We start from the raw sequence: 17,948 nt of genomic DNA on the forward strand, positions 1-17,948 counted from the left end.
GCAAACTTGTTTTTTAATGTACATACATACATATATAATAAGAGCATATGAAATGACGTTCCGATTCCTACCTTCACGACTCCACTGTTTTCACTTTCAGTTATTATGCGCTAATGACGTCATAACTACTGAAATATGCACAAACAACAAGGTCGCGCATTTTTTAACAATTCGACATTTACAAGGACAAAGAAACATACTTGTGTGCTTATAAAGCATTATTTCATACTGGTTCTTATTTTTAGTGACGGAGTGTCTTCCGTACATCTATTACATAAGTATATTTAACCGGCTAGAGTTAAAACATTCACATGGAAACATTCAAAGCAGTTACCTTACATAAAAAACGTGCTAATAATCCTTGCAAACGCTTTATCCTTAAAGCGTCATGGCCGGATATACTTACATTTGAGACATTACGGTTAAGTTAAACTGCCTGCCTTTCTATAGAAAATATGCTATGCTAAACAGTATAATGATTGCGGTAGAATTAAAATATTAAACTTATTCACTTTTATATTAGAATATAAAATTAAAAATATACAGATGCAAAAATAATTACAAATTTACTTTTTTTTCCTCACAAAGTGCTTCAAATTCCATTATTGGCGGTAATTTTTCAATGTTGCTGTAAAAACAATGTTATGTCAAAATCCCTTTCTCATGGGCCCGTTTATTGTGAATATGACTTTAGCGTGTGTAGAAGAAGAGCTCACAATAATTTCAAACAGCATCAAAAAATCGATATAGCAGAAGGAAATTCTTGATGTGAAAAGAATATCTATTTTCCGCGCGTAGGTTGTGCACAAAAATGTCGGACGAGGAAGAAGAATCAATGTCTGAAGGATTTTCAGCCAGCGAGGATGAATGGAAGCCAACAAAAGATGTACGTGGTGGAGAATCATCTGATGATGATGATAGCGATTTCGAAGAGCTGCGTCAAACTGCAGGCGCGCAAAATATCAGTGGTTCTAGTGCTGTTGGAAGAAGAAAGTAAGTTTTATACCGTACGTTGTGAAATTGTTTATATGTGTATATAAATATGTGTGTTCAACTATAATAGGGGGACAACGGCTGCTAAGGCTGCCGTAAAGCAAACTGCCATTAAGAAACGCAAAGCCGCTGGTCAATCACTGCGCACTAAACTCTACAACAAATATCGGCCACCACCAAAAACATTTCCATCGCCCAATAGTGCTGGCAGTAATTCACCATCGGCGTCAACCTCACGAACGGCTTCAAAAAACGCCCCAATGCCCAATGAAAGTGGCGAACCTGGCAACGACTCCAGCAGCGAATCAAGCGTTGAAGATTATCTGGTAAATCCAGAGGATATCGATTTTCAATCCAGCTTCTTCAACGTACAACGTATAGACAAAGAAAAATCCACTTCACCAGTGCCCGTTTTCGATTGCAATGCGGGTATAGCGAAACTCTCTGATTCAGGTTCAGAGGATAACAACGAATCTAGTGCCGATGAGCAGGCAAACGGAAAGTCATTTGATTTTGCAAATTTGTTGGATAATGTTAATAGTCTGGAGCGTGCCAAGGAAACCATAGCGCAACGTGCTGTTGAAACCAAACAGCAAGACACCAAAACAACCGGTGAAAATATGAATGCAAACGCTATGGATGTCAACTCGCTACTTGCATTGGGCGAAAAGCAAAGTAATACTGCCTTGCGTAGTGTTAAGTCGAAGGATGATGGCGAAGAGGAGGACGATGAATGTGAAATTGAACGTGCACCGCATAAACTAAGCAAAACAAAGTCGACACGCGTTAAACGGCATACCAAAACGCGACCAGCTTCAACGGTTGTGGCCGGAGATACTGATGATTCGGACTTTGAGGAAGTGGCAGGTAGGAAACGCAAATAGTGGACTGTGAGTGGTAGAATGCTACTAATAAAATGTCTAAAATGCGCTTCCAATTGTTCAAATGAGACTGTGTGTAGGTTTGTGCGTACATTATGCGTTCGTAACTTTTTTCGATTTTAACATAATGGTTCATGTACCCATTCTTAAATGGTAATTTGTAGTATATAAATAATAGACAAATTTGAAAAAAACATTCCAATAGACATAAAAATGCAAGCATTCAGCTTTTTAGATATATTTTAATACAGTAAATAAGCAGTCGACACATATTCGTTTTACAATTGCAATTTAAAAAAATTAACTTTTTATTCAATTAGCATAGTAAAGTGGATGGTTACGTTAATAAATATTATACGGTGTGTTTTCACGGTATTTGATTTAATATATACTTTTTATATTAAAAAAAAAATGTCTTTTCAAGTCCACTTTTTTCGCAGCTTCGGTTTAAACAATAGCAAAATTAGAAAATATTCAATACCCAAGTACCTAAACCACTGTATGTATCTGTCTTGGTGCTGGTGAGGCATGGTTACGTATTGTCAAAAGAGTGTAATAATTAAAATTATATATAAAGTAAAGTATTATAGCTAGTAATGCAATTAAATATTTCGAAATCATATTAATGTAGTTAGAATTGTTCTTAAATTTAAAGTATTGATAGTGGTGAAATTCGATCAAACAATAGATATACAATACAGATAACACACTCAGTTTATCTATAACAGTCTTTATCATTTGCAATTTGAAGCGCTTATATTCGTATGTATTAGTGTTTAGACTAATCTATTCATACAATTGAAGGGAGCATGGTTTCTAAGTGACTGAAGAGAAACCATTTTAGCTCTAAATTCATAAAAAATATAAAATGAACAGCATAAAATCGGTGTGTCAAATATTCATACAAATATACAAACATAACTAACTTCCTATTTACAATTTAATAGAAATAGATAACTGCACGTCATATTTTAAATGCCAATAAACCCAAAATATGTTATCGAGCAGCTTTAGCAGCTATAATCAATATGTTTATTTTAAAAAATTGCATTAAATGTCTTTAAGTGCTAAAAATTATTGCATTTATAGTTTTAATTCCTATTTAAAGTAAATTTGGCGATGGAAAATTTAGTTTAATGTCAGATTTTTAAGTATAAGAAAACGGTTTTATCCTATATTAATCGAAAACAATTTTGAAAATTTGATTTAATGTTACTTGAAACCAACGCTTAAAAACTTTTTGTTTTAATTTTTTGTATAAAAAATTTATCCAAGATAGCGCTTTTAAAAAACTTTTTGTCTAATATGTGACAATGCCATGTAAACCAATTTTTTATATTTAAAAGAAAAAGTTGTTTTAACTAACCTCAAATTTCAATTACTAACAACATTAACAAGTCATAGTAGCATCTTTCATTTGTTTGTTACATATTTTACAAAGCATATGTATTCATATATAGATTCATTAATTAACTCGAACTGATTGTTAACGAATTTACTTTAAATCATGTATTCAAAAACGAAATTAAGCAAAGCTAAGTGTTTGTCATAAGAAAAGGTGCAAAAATTCACAAAAATAAATACATAAGTAAATAAAATAAATAACTAAGGAAACAGCAAATTTAAAGCGAAAATTGTTAAAAACCAAATAAATAAAAAAATAATAATTTAAAAACAATTTTACCTTTTAGCGCAGCTGTAGTTAACACACATATGGAAAAGTTCTCAAACAATTAACCGTTAAATAATAAATGTAGTTAAATTCAATTAAAACCCAAAAAATAATATAAAAAGTAAAGCATAAAAATTTATTTGGATTTTAAGCCGCACGACACACTTGCACACAAGTACACACATACTCACACGTTTAAGTGGAAAATAAAAATGCTAACAATTTAATGCAAAAAAGTAAAATAATCGTTTTTGTCTAAAAAAAAAATTGGGTCCTTAATGGTGGTGGTCAATATAGGTTAAGCTTTAAATTTAAATATATTTTGGTGATGTTTAATATTTAACTATAACCTTTGTGCGCTTATGCTATTAGTACGTTAGTATTCTGTAGTTGGCTTGTAGTTTCTACGTCTAGCTACCGCTTCCACTCGCAGTCACTAACAAATACCGTACGTCGCAACGCCACCGACGACTTACTTACTACAACTACTACTAAACTACCGGCTGTGCTAATTTTACTTACGCTTGTCACTCCCATGTCATGGACATGTTTTTTTTCAATAATTTCAGAAGACACACAGTCTGTGTCGCACTCAACCACTCACGATTCCAGCGCACTACTGAACACCTCGGAGGGTTTGGAGATTCATGTGGAGTTGCCTGGTAAACAGCGGCGCACCAAAGAAAAAAACCAACAGGACTTAGAATTGGCGCTCAAACGAAAATTGAATCGTGATTTGAAAGAACGTTACTTTAATTTACACAAAACTACTTTATTGTGTTGTTTTGCACGTAGTTACCGTTACAATCGGCTGCTCAACGACACACCACTGATGCAGGCTGCATTAAAATTGCTGCCGAGCAGCAATGCCTATCCACCAGAGCGTGGCACCGAGATCAAGTACTTTCAGTCAATGGTCACTTGGTATAAGACCGCTGTGAAGTTGGCTTCGCCCAATTTATATGGTGAGAAGGTGCGTAAGAGTAGGCGGCGAGTGAAGCGGGAGCTCATGTCGCAAATTAAACGTAAGGAAGCTAGTTGCAAACAGGATTTTGTATTTATATTTGTCTGCTTACTGCGTGCGATGGGCTTGCAGTGCCGGCTGATTGTCAATATGCAGCCGCTGCCGCTGCGCCCGTCGCCATCAGATTTGTTGACGATCAAGTTAAAGCGCGAGGGCGATAAAAAGGAAGAGGATGCGGTGAAGGTAAAGAAGTTGAAAGTCGAAAGTGACACAGCAAGTGGAACAGAGAATAAGAAACAGCTTGAAAAGACCAGCAAAGAGAAGGCTACAAAAGCAAAGGAAAAGAGTGTGAAAGAGGAGCATAAGAGAGATAAAGAAAAGAAGAAAGAGAAAGCACGGGATAAGGGCAGTGAGAAGGCGGTTAGAGAGAAAGTCACGAAGGAAAAGGGAAAGATAGGTAAGGATGTTGCCAAGAGTAGTGGTGCCAAGGTAGTTTCAAAAAATTCCGATAAGGAAGCGGTGCAGAAAAGCTCTCACGAAATTAGTAGAAAAACGCCAAGTGCCAAGCTAGCTGAATTAAAAGCGGTAGAGCAATCTGAAAGTAAGGATCATTTTGTAAAGTTAGATGAAAATCTAACACAAACACAGCAGCCTTCAAAAAGAGCTCTGATCAAAGTACCAAAGGAAGAAGCGGCAGCGGATGCTAAGAATGCACTGAACAGCTCAAAAGAAAAATTGTCGACAAAGGAAATAAAACCGAAGCTTTCGCGTCTAAAGAGCAAAAGAAATGTCACGAATCCTAATGAGCGTGACAAGCTCGACTTATCGTCTGACAAGCCTGGCCTCAGCGTCGAAGCTATGACTACTGCACAAGCCAAGCGCCAAGTTTCCACTGAGAAGCCAATAATAAATAAGGCAAAAGCGGCAACTAAAAGTGCTAAGCCAGTAATACAGATTGGTTCACCTGTCATACCGAAAATCGTGATCCAATCAGGTAAAACAGTTATCACTGCCGAACGTGAGAACCAACCACATGCCAGTGGCACCCGTACGCGTGTCACTCGTTCGCGAAGTAAATCCCCAAAAATGCATATCTCACCTACGTTCCTACAGAGCACAGATTATAGAAATAAATTTCCCGAGCCCGCACTGCCAAAAGCTGGCCGTACCGCGACACGTGCCAGATCAAAAAGTCCAAAGCAGAAAATACAAATTTCGACAGATTTTTTGAAAGGACATGGTACCAGCGCCGCTGAATCAATTGCAGGCAGCACACGAGCAGGACGTATCTTACGTTCACGTCAAAAATCCAATGAGGTTGCTGGTACTGATAGAAAACTACCGCCAGTGCCACAGTTAGATGGCGCTGACGATAGTTTGGAGAAGGCGCCGTCCAAAAGTAAGCGTCCACAATTAAAAAAGTTGAAAATGAAATCGCGATCGCGTGACGACGATTCCGATTCCGATTCCGACTTTGAGCCGTCACCACCGAAACAGCCGAAAAAGCCGCCACAATTACCATCAAAGAAGCCTGTGGACCGTCGAGTGTTGTCGTCCGATGAGGAGGAAGGTGGTGGCAGTAAAGTCAAGCGTAATCCAACAGCGGCAGATATTTGGGTGGAAGTGTGGTCCGATGCGGAAGAGCAGTGGGTTTGCATAGAGTTGTTTAAAGGCAAATTGCACTCCGTAGAGGCGATCAGGGTGAGTAATATATTATTTTGCATTAAAAATGGACAAAGCAAAAAGATAATACGCTCAAAAATTACTTATAAATAAAACATCTGAGTATGGTATTTTCTGAAATTTTTGAAAATACTATTTAAAAATAATAAAATACAAAATTTGTAGAAAGCCGCCTCCTCCAGTTTCGCCTACGTGTTCGCATTCCAAAATGATTTGAGCATTAAGGATGTGACTGCTCGTTATTGTCCCAATTGGACAACAACTGTACGCAAGTCACGTGTCGAACGCGCGTGGGTGGAGGCAGCCTTTGCACCGTACTATGGTCAACGCACAGCTCGTGACATTCGCGAGGATCAGGAGCTACGTCGTATACACGAAGAGAAACCCATGCCTACCTCAATTGCCGAGTACAAAGATCATCCGTTGTATGCGCTTGAGCGCCATTTACTTAAATTCCAAGCAATCTATCCGCCGGAACCACCAACCTTAGGTTTTATACGTGGTGAACCGGTATATGCGCGTGAGTGTGTGCACACTCTACATTCGCGCGAAATTTGGCTGAAGCAGGCTCGCACTGTTAAGCTGGGCGAACAGCCTTATAAAATTGTAAAGGCGCGCCCCAAGTGGGATCGGGTAAATAAGCGAAGCTGCATAAATATTTATATAAATTTAATTTATTATTTTGTACACGCTACCACAGTTAACACAAACAGTCATAAAAGACCAACCGCTGGAGATTTTTGGCTATTGGCAGACAGAGGATTATGAGCCGCCGACCGCCGAAAATGGCGTTGTGCCACGCAATGCCTACGGCAATGTGGAACTATTCAAAGAGTGCATGTTGCCCAAGAAAACCGTACACCTACGCTGTAAGTTAACCCAACATTTTTTTTTTTTTTAAACAAGTGCACACTCAATTACAATTTGTTCTGATCCCTTTCAGTGACGGGCTTAAATCGCATTTGCAAAAAACTTGGCATCGATTGTGCGCATGCAGTGATTGGTTTTGATTTCCATCAAGGCGCCTGTCATCCTCTATATGACGGTTTTGTCGTTTGTGAGGAGTTTGCCGATCAAGTGACGGCGGCTTGGTATCAAGATCAGGAAGAGCAAGAGAAAAAGGAGCAAGATAAATATGAAGCACGTGTTTATGGCAACTGGAAGAAGCTCATTAAAGGTTTGATTATACGAGAGCGGCTAAAGAAGAAATATAATTTTTAAATGTAACTATGTACCCAGAGGCGTATTAGTGTTAAGTTACAAGTTTATTATTATCGTTTTTTCGTTTTGTTTCGCCTGACGATTCTATGAATTTGTATTTTGCTTTCTGTATTCGTGGTCGTATGTATTTTTTTCTTTTTGTTTTAACTGTCGCATTATTTTTTTTTTTCAATGTATGTATATTAAACTAATCTCATTCAGTGAAATAATATGCATTGTAGACACATGTATATTAAGGATTTATAGTACCAACTGGTTTTTACAAAATAATATTATGCACTTATACACTTTTTGTGTTCAGGAAATTCAGCAAGTTTTGTAATGAAATAACGTTGGTATTTAAGTATGTATTTTGTATTGAAGTTTATACTACCGAGTCATGATTTATGAAATGTGTGTCCATTGCATTTGTACTATATCTCCTCCACACGTGCATTGTCTTCATTCAGGTTCGCCACATGTATATTTTGTCTTACTTGTGATTTAATGAGCAGTTTTGCATTCAAAAATAAAAGTTTTCTTTGTAATTAATGCTGTTTCATTTGATAGAGGCTTTTTAATTCCAGAAGTTGTAGCAAATAACCCACAGGATACAGTGGAATCCTGTGTTACACTATTTGAAATTGGTTGAAAATCATGATTTTAATAACTCTTTTATGGTTTATCTCATCAGATATTTGTTAGAAATCAATATCAGATACATATACTCTCTATTTTGGGTTTCTCCTTTTTTTTAATTTTGAAATTGAATTCAATTTCACTTCCGCGTATCTTTATTACCCTCCATATTTGTGTTACTATATGTTTATAGCAGAACTGCTAACAATCGTTAATTATCGTTATCGATTAATAAGCAAAGACGGTATTAAACTCCGTTACAACTGTGTATAAAACAAAAGAATTATGAAAACTCCAATTAACAGAATTGTTAAAGTTTCTAATAATATAAAGAGTGAAATGCTTAAAATTACTGTATGGTATAGCTATTTACAACGTGCTTCCGCACTACTCAAAAATATTTGTTAATACGGAAAATTGTATATGAATTTTTGTGGTTATAATGAACATTTTAAATAAAAAATTGTTTTTTTGTAAATTGATAAGTAACATTAAACATCAAGTTCTTCATATCAAACCTTCTATATCCGATATAAATGTATTGGCCAACATATATTCAACTAACGACGGTCGCCACAGCACCGTACACCAGAGCCATTTAGGTTCAAGGTTTTGCGTCTGCAGGAGCAACTTGCAACAAATTGTTTGATTGTTGGGCATATAAATTGTTAAACGACTTAATATGAATATTATAAATAATAAATATGTTACAATAATATTTTCGGCATTGACTTTGAGTTGCTCGTATAACAACTCTACCGGAACTCAATGTGACAAGTTAACCTCAAAACAGAAGGATTCAATCAATGCTGCTCATCTTCTTTTTACTATTCTTCGTGGTTCTTCTATTGACTACTTTACTCAAATTTAAAAATATTTGAATCAAAATTGTAAAAAATTCTGTTGCAATTGAAACTTCTGCTTGTGTTTTGTTTTTATGTTAGAGTAAATGTTTATTTATTTTGCTTACTATTTACCATATAGATTATGTGATAAAGTTAACCAATAGACTTAAGTCTTAAGTTTTCATTAATATAATTTTGTTCCTATGTATATAATATACATACGTATATACACATATCCAATTTAAGCGAATCTAATTTTATATCGAAGTATTTAAGAATTTTTATTTTCATTTTTTAAATCAATTAGATTTTTATAATATAATTTTTATTAGTCACATCAAAAATATTGAATTATGCAAAAAACCTTAACTTACTAATATTACGCATATATGTATGTGTTCAATTAAGAATGATTGTAAAGTAGAAGCCTTGAATATTTGTGTTAATTTCTTTGCAAATGGAATGTAATGAAAGGTGTTCTAATTAGCAGTGCAAAAATATTTGTAATTTAAGTACAAGTTATTAAAGTAATTACTATAAACGCACATTGAAAATTTGTGCAGGGAGACAGTGAGAGCAATGCGGAAAATAACAAATAAAATACAACAAAAACTAACACAATAAATACTATATGAGGTACCAAAACATAAATTAATATTACAAAAAACAGAAATAGTGGGCTTAAAAGCATAACTAACCCAGTAAAAATCTCATAGCGTCAACAGTCAAATCTCGATAATTAATTCAACTCTACAAATATTCAGCACATTGAGTTTCTTATGCTCAAATACACCGCATCACTTTCACTCATCCGCTGCATTGCCTAAATCTAAAAGTCTTATGGGGCACAAAGCGTTTTTTACATCTAAATATTTCTTTTTTTAACAAAACGTTAATAACTAAAAACAATAACAAAACAAAAAATCAATAACAATATAAAACCAAAAATTATCATATCAATAAAAATATATATTGAAAAAAAAATCAATAACAAAATAAAAAAAAAATAAAAAAGAAAAAAACAATAAGAAAGGGTAAACAAAAACAAAATGAACAATATCAAAAATAAAACAAACTAAATAACAAATTCGTGGCTGCTAACTACGTGAGTTAATTAAAAAATTCTTTGGTGTTTTGGTAGCTGTTTCGGTACCGCCGCATTCACGCACAGATTCTAACTCCGCGCGTCTGGTTCCTCTACGACTTTGTTGCCGTGCCAATTGTGCCACTGTAGTTTGCGCCTGTGCGCTGCTGCACTGCCACTTCGTGCGATTTGGAATTTCTATTTATATCATTGCTTGTTGTTGTATCCTCAGCGGCCTGCTGCAACTGCTGCTTATACGCATTTTGTTCTTTCAGATAGTTAATGTACATGCGACGCGCTTGATTCAACACACGCGTAACATCGTGCTTGCGCACCATCTTGTCGAAATGCATTGCAATCTCATTGTAATCCATACCGGCTTTCATAATAGTTTGACGATGCTGCAGCAGCAGCGTTAGGCAAAGAAACATCAGGAAGGGATTGCCACCACCGAATTCGTTAGGTGGTGGTAAAACAGGAGTTCTTGCACCTACTACGCAAGCACTACCAGCTGCACGTTCGCCAGCACCCAGTGACGGCTTCGTGAAGCCAATCTCATCAACTGCATTGGTGGCCAACTCTACTGGCGATGCGTTGGCGGTGTCTGTGGATATCGGCACCAGCACTTCGGGCAAGCTACTACTGTTGGGCAAAACGCTTGTAATGACATCTACCAGCGGACTAACAGCCGGATCGACGAAGGGATTGAGCGCACCACGCGTCGACTGTGCTGCTGTCGTTGTGTCTGTGCCATTTGAATTACTATCGATTATAGTATTGGGTAGCTCAGCAGCATCTTGCCAAGCACTGCTGGTTGTTACATGCTGTAACGGTTCTATACTGCTTCTCGAACGACTATTACGGCTGCGTCGCCGCATCAGCAACTCGCTAATGTCGGGGCATGCCACAATCTCATTTTCTTTGAGATCCTCCACCAAGTCCAAGGAATCTCTGTCGAGTTTTTCATACTCAAACTCACAGTTAACGGGCGGCTGCTTTTCGACAGGCTCACCAAACACTTGACGATCCAAATTGTCCGCTTCTAAGCGCAACTCACGCGTGATAGCCGTTGTCATCGGATAGTAGTCTTGATCTTGACTATCGTCAGGCGTCAAACTTGGTTCTGCGGGCAAGTTCTTTGTTGGCGTGTGTTTCACATCTGCTAATGTGCTAACGCTGGCTTCGCATGCTTCTGCTAATTCTGCGCCATCAGTTTTGCGTTCGTATGTGGGGGTGCGATCGGGTGTGTGTGCGGTCGATGAGCCAAGCGATGCAAGTTCCATGTGCAAACTATTATTACTAGCATTGTTGGTCTGTTGTATTGCTGTAGCGGCGGTAGAGCCGCTCCATGTCGTGTCGGGCACCGATGATGAATCGGATTCATCGAGTGAGGAGACGAAAGCGCTGCGTGTTAGCTGCACAAGCGGGTGTGGTGTTGTCTGAGCGGTTGTTGACTTATACGCGTGTGTCGGTGAAGGTGTCTTCGATTTGTCTTTACTATAGGCGTTCAGACTGGCGTCATTGTTGCCAGTTACGGTCGGCGGCGTTGCAGCAAACTTGTCTGCAATGCGATTTTTATTCATTGAAGCAAAGTTGAGAAATTCATTAAAGTTTTTCACCAACTTCTGTTGCGATTTTTCGGTGTTACTAAGCTCATCAAAGGAGATGCCTAGGAGAATGTTTGTTATTTGAGCTGTATATGCAATAATAGTGTTTATACACTCACCTTTTCTGCTCGTTGCCGCAATTTTTTCCTTGAGATCCCTAAAGTGACCACCGCCGCCGCTGCTTACACGTCGCACACTATCACCCACGTTGGAAGCGTTCGCAATTTGTTTGGCTATTATATTGCTTACAGTGTTGTAGTTCGATAAGATGTTCTTATTTTGCAATTTCGCTATACCCTTTGGAAGTTGTGGTATTTTTGCCATAATTCCGTTTTCACCGAAACTTTCATCTGCATCACTTTCATTTAGTGTTGCCACATTGGCATGTTTTGGTGATTGGGACGTAACTTTGACTATTTCTTCTTTCGTAATGCCATCTTCTAGGAATGGATTTGTTGGATGAAATATAAAGTGTTCAATGTCATTAGAATCTTTATTAGCGCTGCTTTCACTGCTGGCGAACACATCATCATCCTCAACAAACGCAGCACACTCCTCATCTTTGCTTTTGGACGTTAAGTTATTGGCCTCCCCATTTTTTACATCCTCCATGCCCTCCATCAGCAAAAGCATTTTGGACTCATCTAGACTTTGATGAGCTTTAGATGAATGTCGTCTTCGGCAGGCGACTGCGCGCGGCATATTGTCATCGAGACTCTGATTGAGACGTTTCGTTGCGTCTAAACGCAAGCTACTTAGCACGCCACCGCCAGCACTCAGCGAGGAGCTCAGCGAATTCAGTGAGGCCGATGAGCTTTGTCGGCGAAGTGCGCATACCTTGGTGTAGGGATTTTCACGTGACTTCACCAACAAATAGGAGGGACTAATTGGTGCACCATAGGAGCTAGATTGTGAGCTGGAGCTAGTAGGTGCAGGGCTTTCCGAAATAGGCACAAACTCCTGGAAAAAAGTAGCAAATTAAACTAACCTTCAAAAATGTATAAAAACTCTCAACACTTGCCTTTTCAAATAAATTCAGTTCCTTGCAAATGCTGGTCTCATACTTCAATGCGCTCCATTGCACTTCCAGCATGCGCAGCGCATCATCGAACGGAAATTCGCGCTTCAATTCTAACAACAACCAACGATAGCAGTATAGCAAGTCATCGGCCTGCTGTGATTTTAAGTACTCCCAAAATTCAGGATCGTAAAAACTGAGCGCTTCTGTGAGGTGCGTAAACTTCTGTGTCATGGCTATGCCATCCAACATGAAGTTACCCTTTACACGTGTCATTATGGCACAGAAGCAGATATAAGCTTGCGCCTCATCGTTCATGGTTACCAGTAGCGGTGAGGCAATATCCGACATGCCTTGACAATAACTCACAGAGGGATGATTGAGCGCATAGGTTGTTAAAATATTGAAAAGTGAGGCTATGTTTTGATTGTCATCGCTGCCGGCGTAGAAGGGATGCAGTCGATCCGTACGCAGTACATCCTTCTTCACCATGCTTGTGACATACGACAACTCACCGGCAATGCAGCCTTGAAAATGAAACCAAAATAGGTCATAATAAATTATTTGTATAAGTTTTTCATTGTACACACACACACACACCTTGCTTCACGGCATTTATCCACGTATCGCGCAACTTGATGTACTGTTCCGCCTTTCTACGCATATAATCCATTCGCTGATGACCGTTCATGCCATGCGGATACACATTCAAAATATGTTTCCACACCACGCGTCGCAAGCTTGGGTCAATACCGCCCAGAAATATGACTTTACGTAATTCGTCGTTACGTTTGATTTGTCCCAGCGCATCCAAAAACAAACGAAACTCATTGTCCGCTAAGGGTGGTCGCGGCGGTAATGAAGCCATTGTCTCCTCCGACAAATTGAAAGCCTTTTGCACAATGGAAAATGTCTTCTCCATATGGTTCATTATGAGTCCCGGTAGTTTTGTTTGCATATTCTGCACATATTTTTGTGATGCACCTATGGACTGTTGCAGCGGCGAAACTGCTTCGCGCACACCCGTATTTACCGAAAAACTGGGTGAAAGTGCATTGACACTCGTGCTACCACTACCACTACTACTATTGGCCACAGCACTGGTTGTGGCTGTTGCATCAATATCCCATTCCCTTACCTCCGTAAATGGTTTAATGTCAATTTGCAGCATAAGACATGGTTCCGTAGCTGTTTGTATGGCTAGATTATGTATGCGCAAAAAGGCCGCATCCAAATCCCAATCGGATAATACAGATAGGTAGATCTCATTACCTGCTGGATCAAAGGCTTTATACTTGATAGAGAAATCCGATTTAATATCAAATGCTTTGGCAAGCAATGAATAGAGCACTTCCAGTGAGGTGATTTGTGGATCGACACTAAACTTACGCCATTCACATGGCAAATTCAGTTCGCATTTCTGCGTATAGAAACGGAAAGAAGCATTGGAAATACGTTAAAATTGCATTTTATTGTTTTCTATTTGCTAACTCATTTACCTTGACTTTAACGCGCACAGCGCAGTGTGGGTAACTGGCCATATTTTCTAGTCCCTCCGAAAACGTAGCGGGCAAGTTAGTAGTTTAGCGCAAACTATTGATTGCAATAAGAGTAAAGCTCACAACGAATTCCATTCTTCCATCTGGCTTGCAGACGAATTGCACAATTTTCGCGAAGTTGCAAAATTTGCTTTCAATAAAAAGTGGTTTTGGGTGCAATGAACAGCTGAAAATGCCAACAGCGAAATGGTCGTGTGTGCGACTTTGTATATGAATGTGTGAAATGTCAAACGCATATTGGGAAGCATACGAAATGAATGTTTTATTAAACAGCTGTTCGGCAGTAACAGCAGAGAACGTATATTTACAGAGAACGTCTATCATAGAGAAGGTTCACGGCGCGGAGAACGTAAAAATATTTTTGGCTAACTCGGTCGCGATGGTCCGATTTCACCACTGCCAACTCGGTCGCGATGGTCCGATTTCACCACATACAAATTATGAGCGTGTTTCACCATATTTAACAGCGATTGAGCGGTTTTTTGAGTCTATGAGCAATAACAAAAATAAATAAAAGAGAACCAATGCAGGGCACTATACATACAAGCGTATTTATATGCAGGTGATTTCTGGTAGGCGGAGAAGTTCCTGTATGCTACATACATATGTATGACTTTTTCTAAAGCTAACATATACTAATATGTATGTACATATGTTTTACGGGGGAAATTGCGCCAAAATGAAACATAATGAGATTATTCTGCTTTTTGATTGGAAAACTTTTTGTATACTATATACAAACTATATATTGCTCTAACAGACGTATGCTCGCTCTTTTGCTTATATTCTTATATGGATATATGCAAACATGTGTATTCGTATGAATTCTTTTTGTTCATATTAATGAATACATGTGCAATTGAATAAATTTGAATTTAATCACTTTTTCAAAGCAATATTCGTAGTTTATGTGAAAATAAAGCCTATTTTTTTAATTATATTTGTAATTGATATATTCATACTTATGTGTATACTTCATTACATATGTATGTATGTATGTATGTATATAACAGACTATCATAATATATTAAAAAAATTTAATATATTACAATAGTGATCAATGTACATTAATCGTACATTTTATTATTCAAAACTTGTATTCACATGTATATTATCACTTATCAATAATAACATGTGCGCGCTGCTGAAATGTACTTATGTACATACATACATACATAAATATGTGCCTATGACATTGGCACACAAATAACGCATACACAACATACATACTTATATGCGTTCACATGTGAATATGTCACCACAAAAAATTGAAGCATTGTTCTACAAAAACAAAAATTGCCTAAATAGCAGAAGCATCACAAGTCAATATGGCAGCCGAATTGGCGAAGAATAAATGTAGTAAATCTTACAACAAAAACAAAATTCATTCATGAACGCAAGCGCACTTTCAACAAGCAAACTCGCTTCATTGATAAAAGTAGACATCATTACATCTCCCCGAGCATGCCATTGCCAACAACCGTCTTTTCGCGACGATGGCAAAAGCTAAAAATCATAAATTGAAGAACTTTCTGATGCTTCCTCACAGAAAGAAGTGAGAAAAGTGGCAACAACGCAGTTGTCGATTTATAATATTTGTCCATTCTAAAATATTTTTCCGTGACTCGCAAAAATCTGCGTCGATATGTATTCACGCTCATACGTATACATGCATACATATTTACGCACGTTTGTGTGCAAAGCTGTTACAGCGGCAAGGGAAGCGGTGACAATCGGCGGTCATTCTTTTATTTTTTTCGGCACAGCTTGGATTTTCTATCATCACACAAGTGCTGAACACATTGAGTGCGACAGACTGTTCTGTCAAATATTAGAATACACACGTTCTTAGAGACACAGTTATTGAAGCAGCTGCACAACTACATAACTGTGTCCATAAGAACGTGTGTATTTTAATATTTGACAGAACAGTCTGTCGCACTCAATGTGTTCAGCACTTGACTCTTTGACAAAACGCCAGTTTCGGCCATTGGTTGATCTTGACAACGGAGATGCGAAAGATGCGTGCGACTATTTGGCTGCCATATTGACTTGTGACGCTGCTGATGCTATTTCAAACGTTTGTTGTTTTTGTAAAGCAATGTTTGTAGTTTTTGCGGGTGACATATCTACATGTGAACGCATATAAGTATGTATGTTGTGTATGCGTTATTTGTGTGCCAATGTCATAGGCACATATTTATGTATGTATGTATGTACATAAGTACATTTCAGCAGCGCGCACATGTTATTATTGATAAGTGATAATATACATGTGAATACAAGTTTTGAATAATAAAATGTACGATTAATGTACATTGATCACTATTGTAATATATTAAATTTTTTTAATATATTATGATAGTCTGTTATATACATACATACATACATACATATGTAATGAAGTATACACATAAGTATGAATATATCAATTACAAATATAATTAAAAAAATAGGCTTTATTTTCACATAAACTACGAATATTGCTTTGAAAAAGTGATTAAATTCAAATTTATTCAATTGCACATGTATTCATTAATATGAACAAAAAGAATTCATACGAATACACATGTTTGCATATATCCATATAAGAATATAAGCAAAAGAGCGAGCATACGTCTGTTAGAGCAATATATAGTTTGTATATAGTATACAAAAAGTTTTCCAATCAAAAAGCAGAATAATCTCATTATGTTTCATTTTGGCGCAATTTCCCCCGTAAAACATATGTACATACATATTAGTATATGTTAGCTTTAGAAAAAGTCATACATATGTATGTAGCATACAGGAACTTCTCCGCCTACCAGAAATCACCTGCATATAAATACGCTTGTATGTATAGTGCCCTGCATTGGTTCTCTTTTATTTATTTTTGTTATTGCTCATAGACTCAAAAAACCGCTCAATCGCTGTTAAATATGGTGAAACACGCTCATAATTTGTATGTGGTGAAATCGGACCATCGCGACCGAGTTGGCAGTGGTGAAATCGGACCATCGCGACCGAGTTAGCCAAAAATATTTTTACGTTCTCCGCGCCGTGAACCTTCTCTATGATAGACGTTCTCTGATATTTATTTACGTTCTCTGGTAACAGTACTGTTATTTGCAAGTCTGCTTGGCTATTTGTTTATTTTTTACATTGTTGTGCTTTTTTATTTTTCAGTGCTCGTTGTTATTAAAATAAAAGACAGCGGTCAGTATAAACTCACTTTATTAGTATTATTTACGTGGGACTAAGAATTTAACTTATATGCTCGAACAATACTTATTTATATTTTTCAAAATATTGTAGTAAGACATAACCTTACTTTAAGATAATGATTATTTTTCGTATTAGACTTATTAGACTTAATTAGTATTAGACGTATAATAAAGGACTACAATTAAGACTTAATTTTATGTAGGAAATGTATTTTATAAAATTAGATATATCAATCATTTTATATGTAAAATATTATAATTTTTATATGACTTTCTAAATATGTTAATATAAATTTTTTATTGTTTGTTTTTTACGTAAATAAACTTTCAGTAAATATGTGTTTTATTGATATGCATATGTCAATATAAAAAAAAAAAAAACAATTTTTACATAATAAACAAATTAAATTTTATTTGTTTTGGTAAAAATAAAATTTTGATCCAAATTTTTCTCATGTAAAACAAAATAAAAAACAAATAAATTTGTAAAAATACCCAAACAATTAACAAAAAAAAAAACATTTATATAAAAATATAGTTAAATTTAAAATTTGTTAAAACTGAAATGTAAACACAAAATTTTTTTTTTTTAATTTT

The 17,948-nt window shown here is 36.7% G+C and overlaps 2 protein-coding genes across 4 annotated transcripts; one reads left to right on the plus strand and one right to left on the minus strand.

Annotated features, from left to right (window-relative positions):
• The first annotated feature begins 699 nt into the window (after positions 1 to 699).
• On the plus strand, positions 700 to 7,941 carry LOC115065721 (DNA repair protein complementing XP-C cells homolog). Of its 3 annotated transcripts, XM_029548772.2 has the most exons (6): positions 700 to 993; positions 1,064 to 1,860; positions 4,116 to 6,211; positions 6,359 to 6,826; positions 6,894 to 7,062; positions 7,137 to 7,941. In XM_029548772.2, exons 1-6 carry the CDS (start codon positions 812 to 814, stop codon positions 7,412 to 7,414), a joined length of 3,990 nt encoding a protein of 1,329 aa, XP_029404632.2. In that variant the 5' UTR covers positions 700 to 811; the 3' UTR covers positions 7,415 to 7,941. The 3 variants fall into 3 exon arrangements, with proteins under 3 accessions (XP_029404632.2, XP_049306658.1, XP_029404633.1); XM_049450701.1 differs by lacking the exons at positions 4,116 to 6,211; positions 6,359 to 6,826; positions 6,894 to 7,062; positions 7,137 to 7,941 and adding an exon at positions 3,566 to 3,791 and having other exon boundaries at positions 701 to 993; XM_029548773.2 differs by lacking the exons at positions 4,116 to 6,211; positions 6,359 to 6,826; positions 6,894 to 7,062; positions 7,137 to 7,941 and having other exon boundaries at positions 701 to 993; positions 1,064 to 3,791.
• A 1,033-nt stretch (positions 7,942 to 8,974) lies between these two features.
• Positions 8,975 to 14,578, minus strand: LOC105222441 (uncharacterized). The gene is made up of 5 exons (XM_049450702.1): positions 14,086 to 14,578; positions 13,187 to 14,006; positions 12,590 to 13,113; positions 11,688 to 12,528; positions 8,975 to 11,630 (listed from the first exon to the last, which is right to left on the minus strand). Exons 1-5 carry the CDS (start codon positions 14,125 to 14,127, stop codon positions 10,075 to 10,077), a joined length of 3,783 nt encoding a protein of 1,260 aa, XP_049306659.1. The 5' UTR covers positions 14,128 to 14,578; the 3' UTR covers positions 8,975 to 10,074.
• Positions 14,579 to 17,948: the final 3,370 nt, after the last annotated feature.

Source organism: Bactrocera dorsalis, chromosome 3, assembly GCF_023373825.1.
Source record: "Bactrocera dorsalis isolate Fly_Bdor chromosome 3, ASM2337382v1, whole genome shotgun sequence".
NCBI classification, from domain to species: domain Eukaryota; kingdom Metazoa; phylum Arthropoda; class Insecta; order Diptera; family Tephritidae; genus Bactrocera; species Bactrocera dorsalis.

What these genes read in the sequence shown, in the direction of transcription:
- LOC115065721 (XM_029548772.2), top strand. Translation starts at nt 812, where the DNA reads ATGTCGGACGAGGAAGAAGAATCAATGTCTGAAGGATTTTCAGCCAGC. An exon ending in AGTGCTGTTGGAAGAAGAAA is followed by an intron (nt 994 to 1,063) that starts GTAAGTTTTATA and finishes CAACTATAATAG; the next exon opens with GGGGACAACGGCTGCTAAGG. An exon ending in CGCGCCCCAAGTGGGATCGG is followed by an intron (nt 6,827 to 6,893) that starts GTAAATAAGCGA and finishes ACGCTACCACAG; the next exon opens with TTAACACAAACAGTCATAAA.
- LOC105222441 (XM_049450702.1), bottom strand. Translation starts at nt 14,127, where the DNA reads ATGGCCAGTTACCCACACTGCGCTGTGCGCGTTAAAGTCAAG. An exon ending in CTGTGCGCGTTAAAGTCAAG is followed by an intron (nt 14,007 to 14,085) that starts GTAAATGAGTTA and finishes TTCTATACGCAG; the next exon opens with AAATGCGAACTGAATTTGCC. An exon ending in GATAAATGCCGTGAAGCAAG is followed by an intron (nt 13,114 to 13,186) that starts GTGTGTGTGTGT and finishes TTCATTTTCAAG; the next exon opens with GCTGCATTGCCGGTGAGTTG.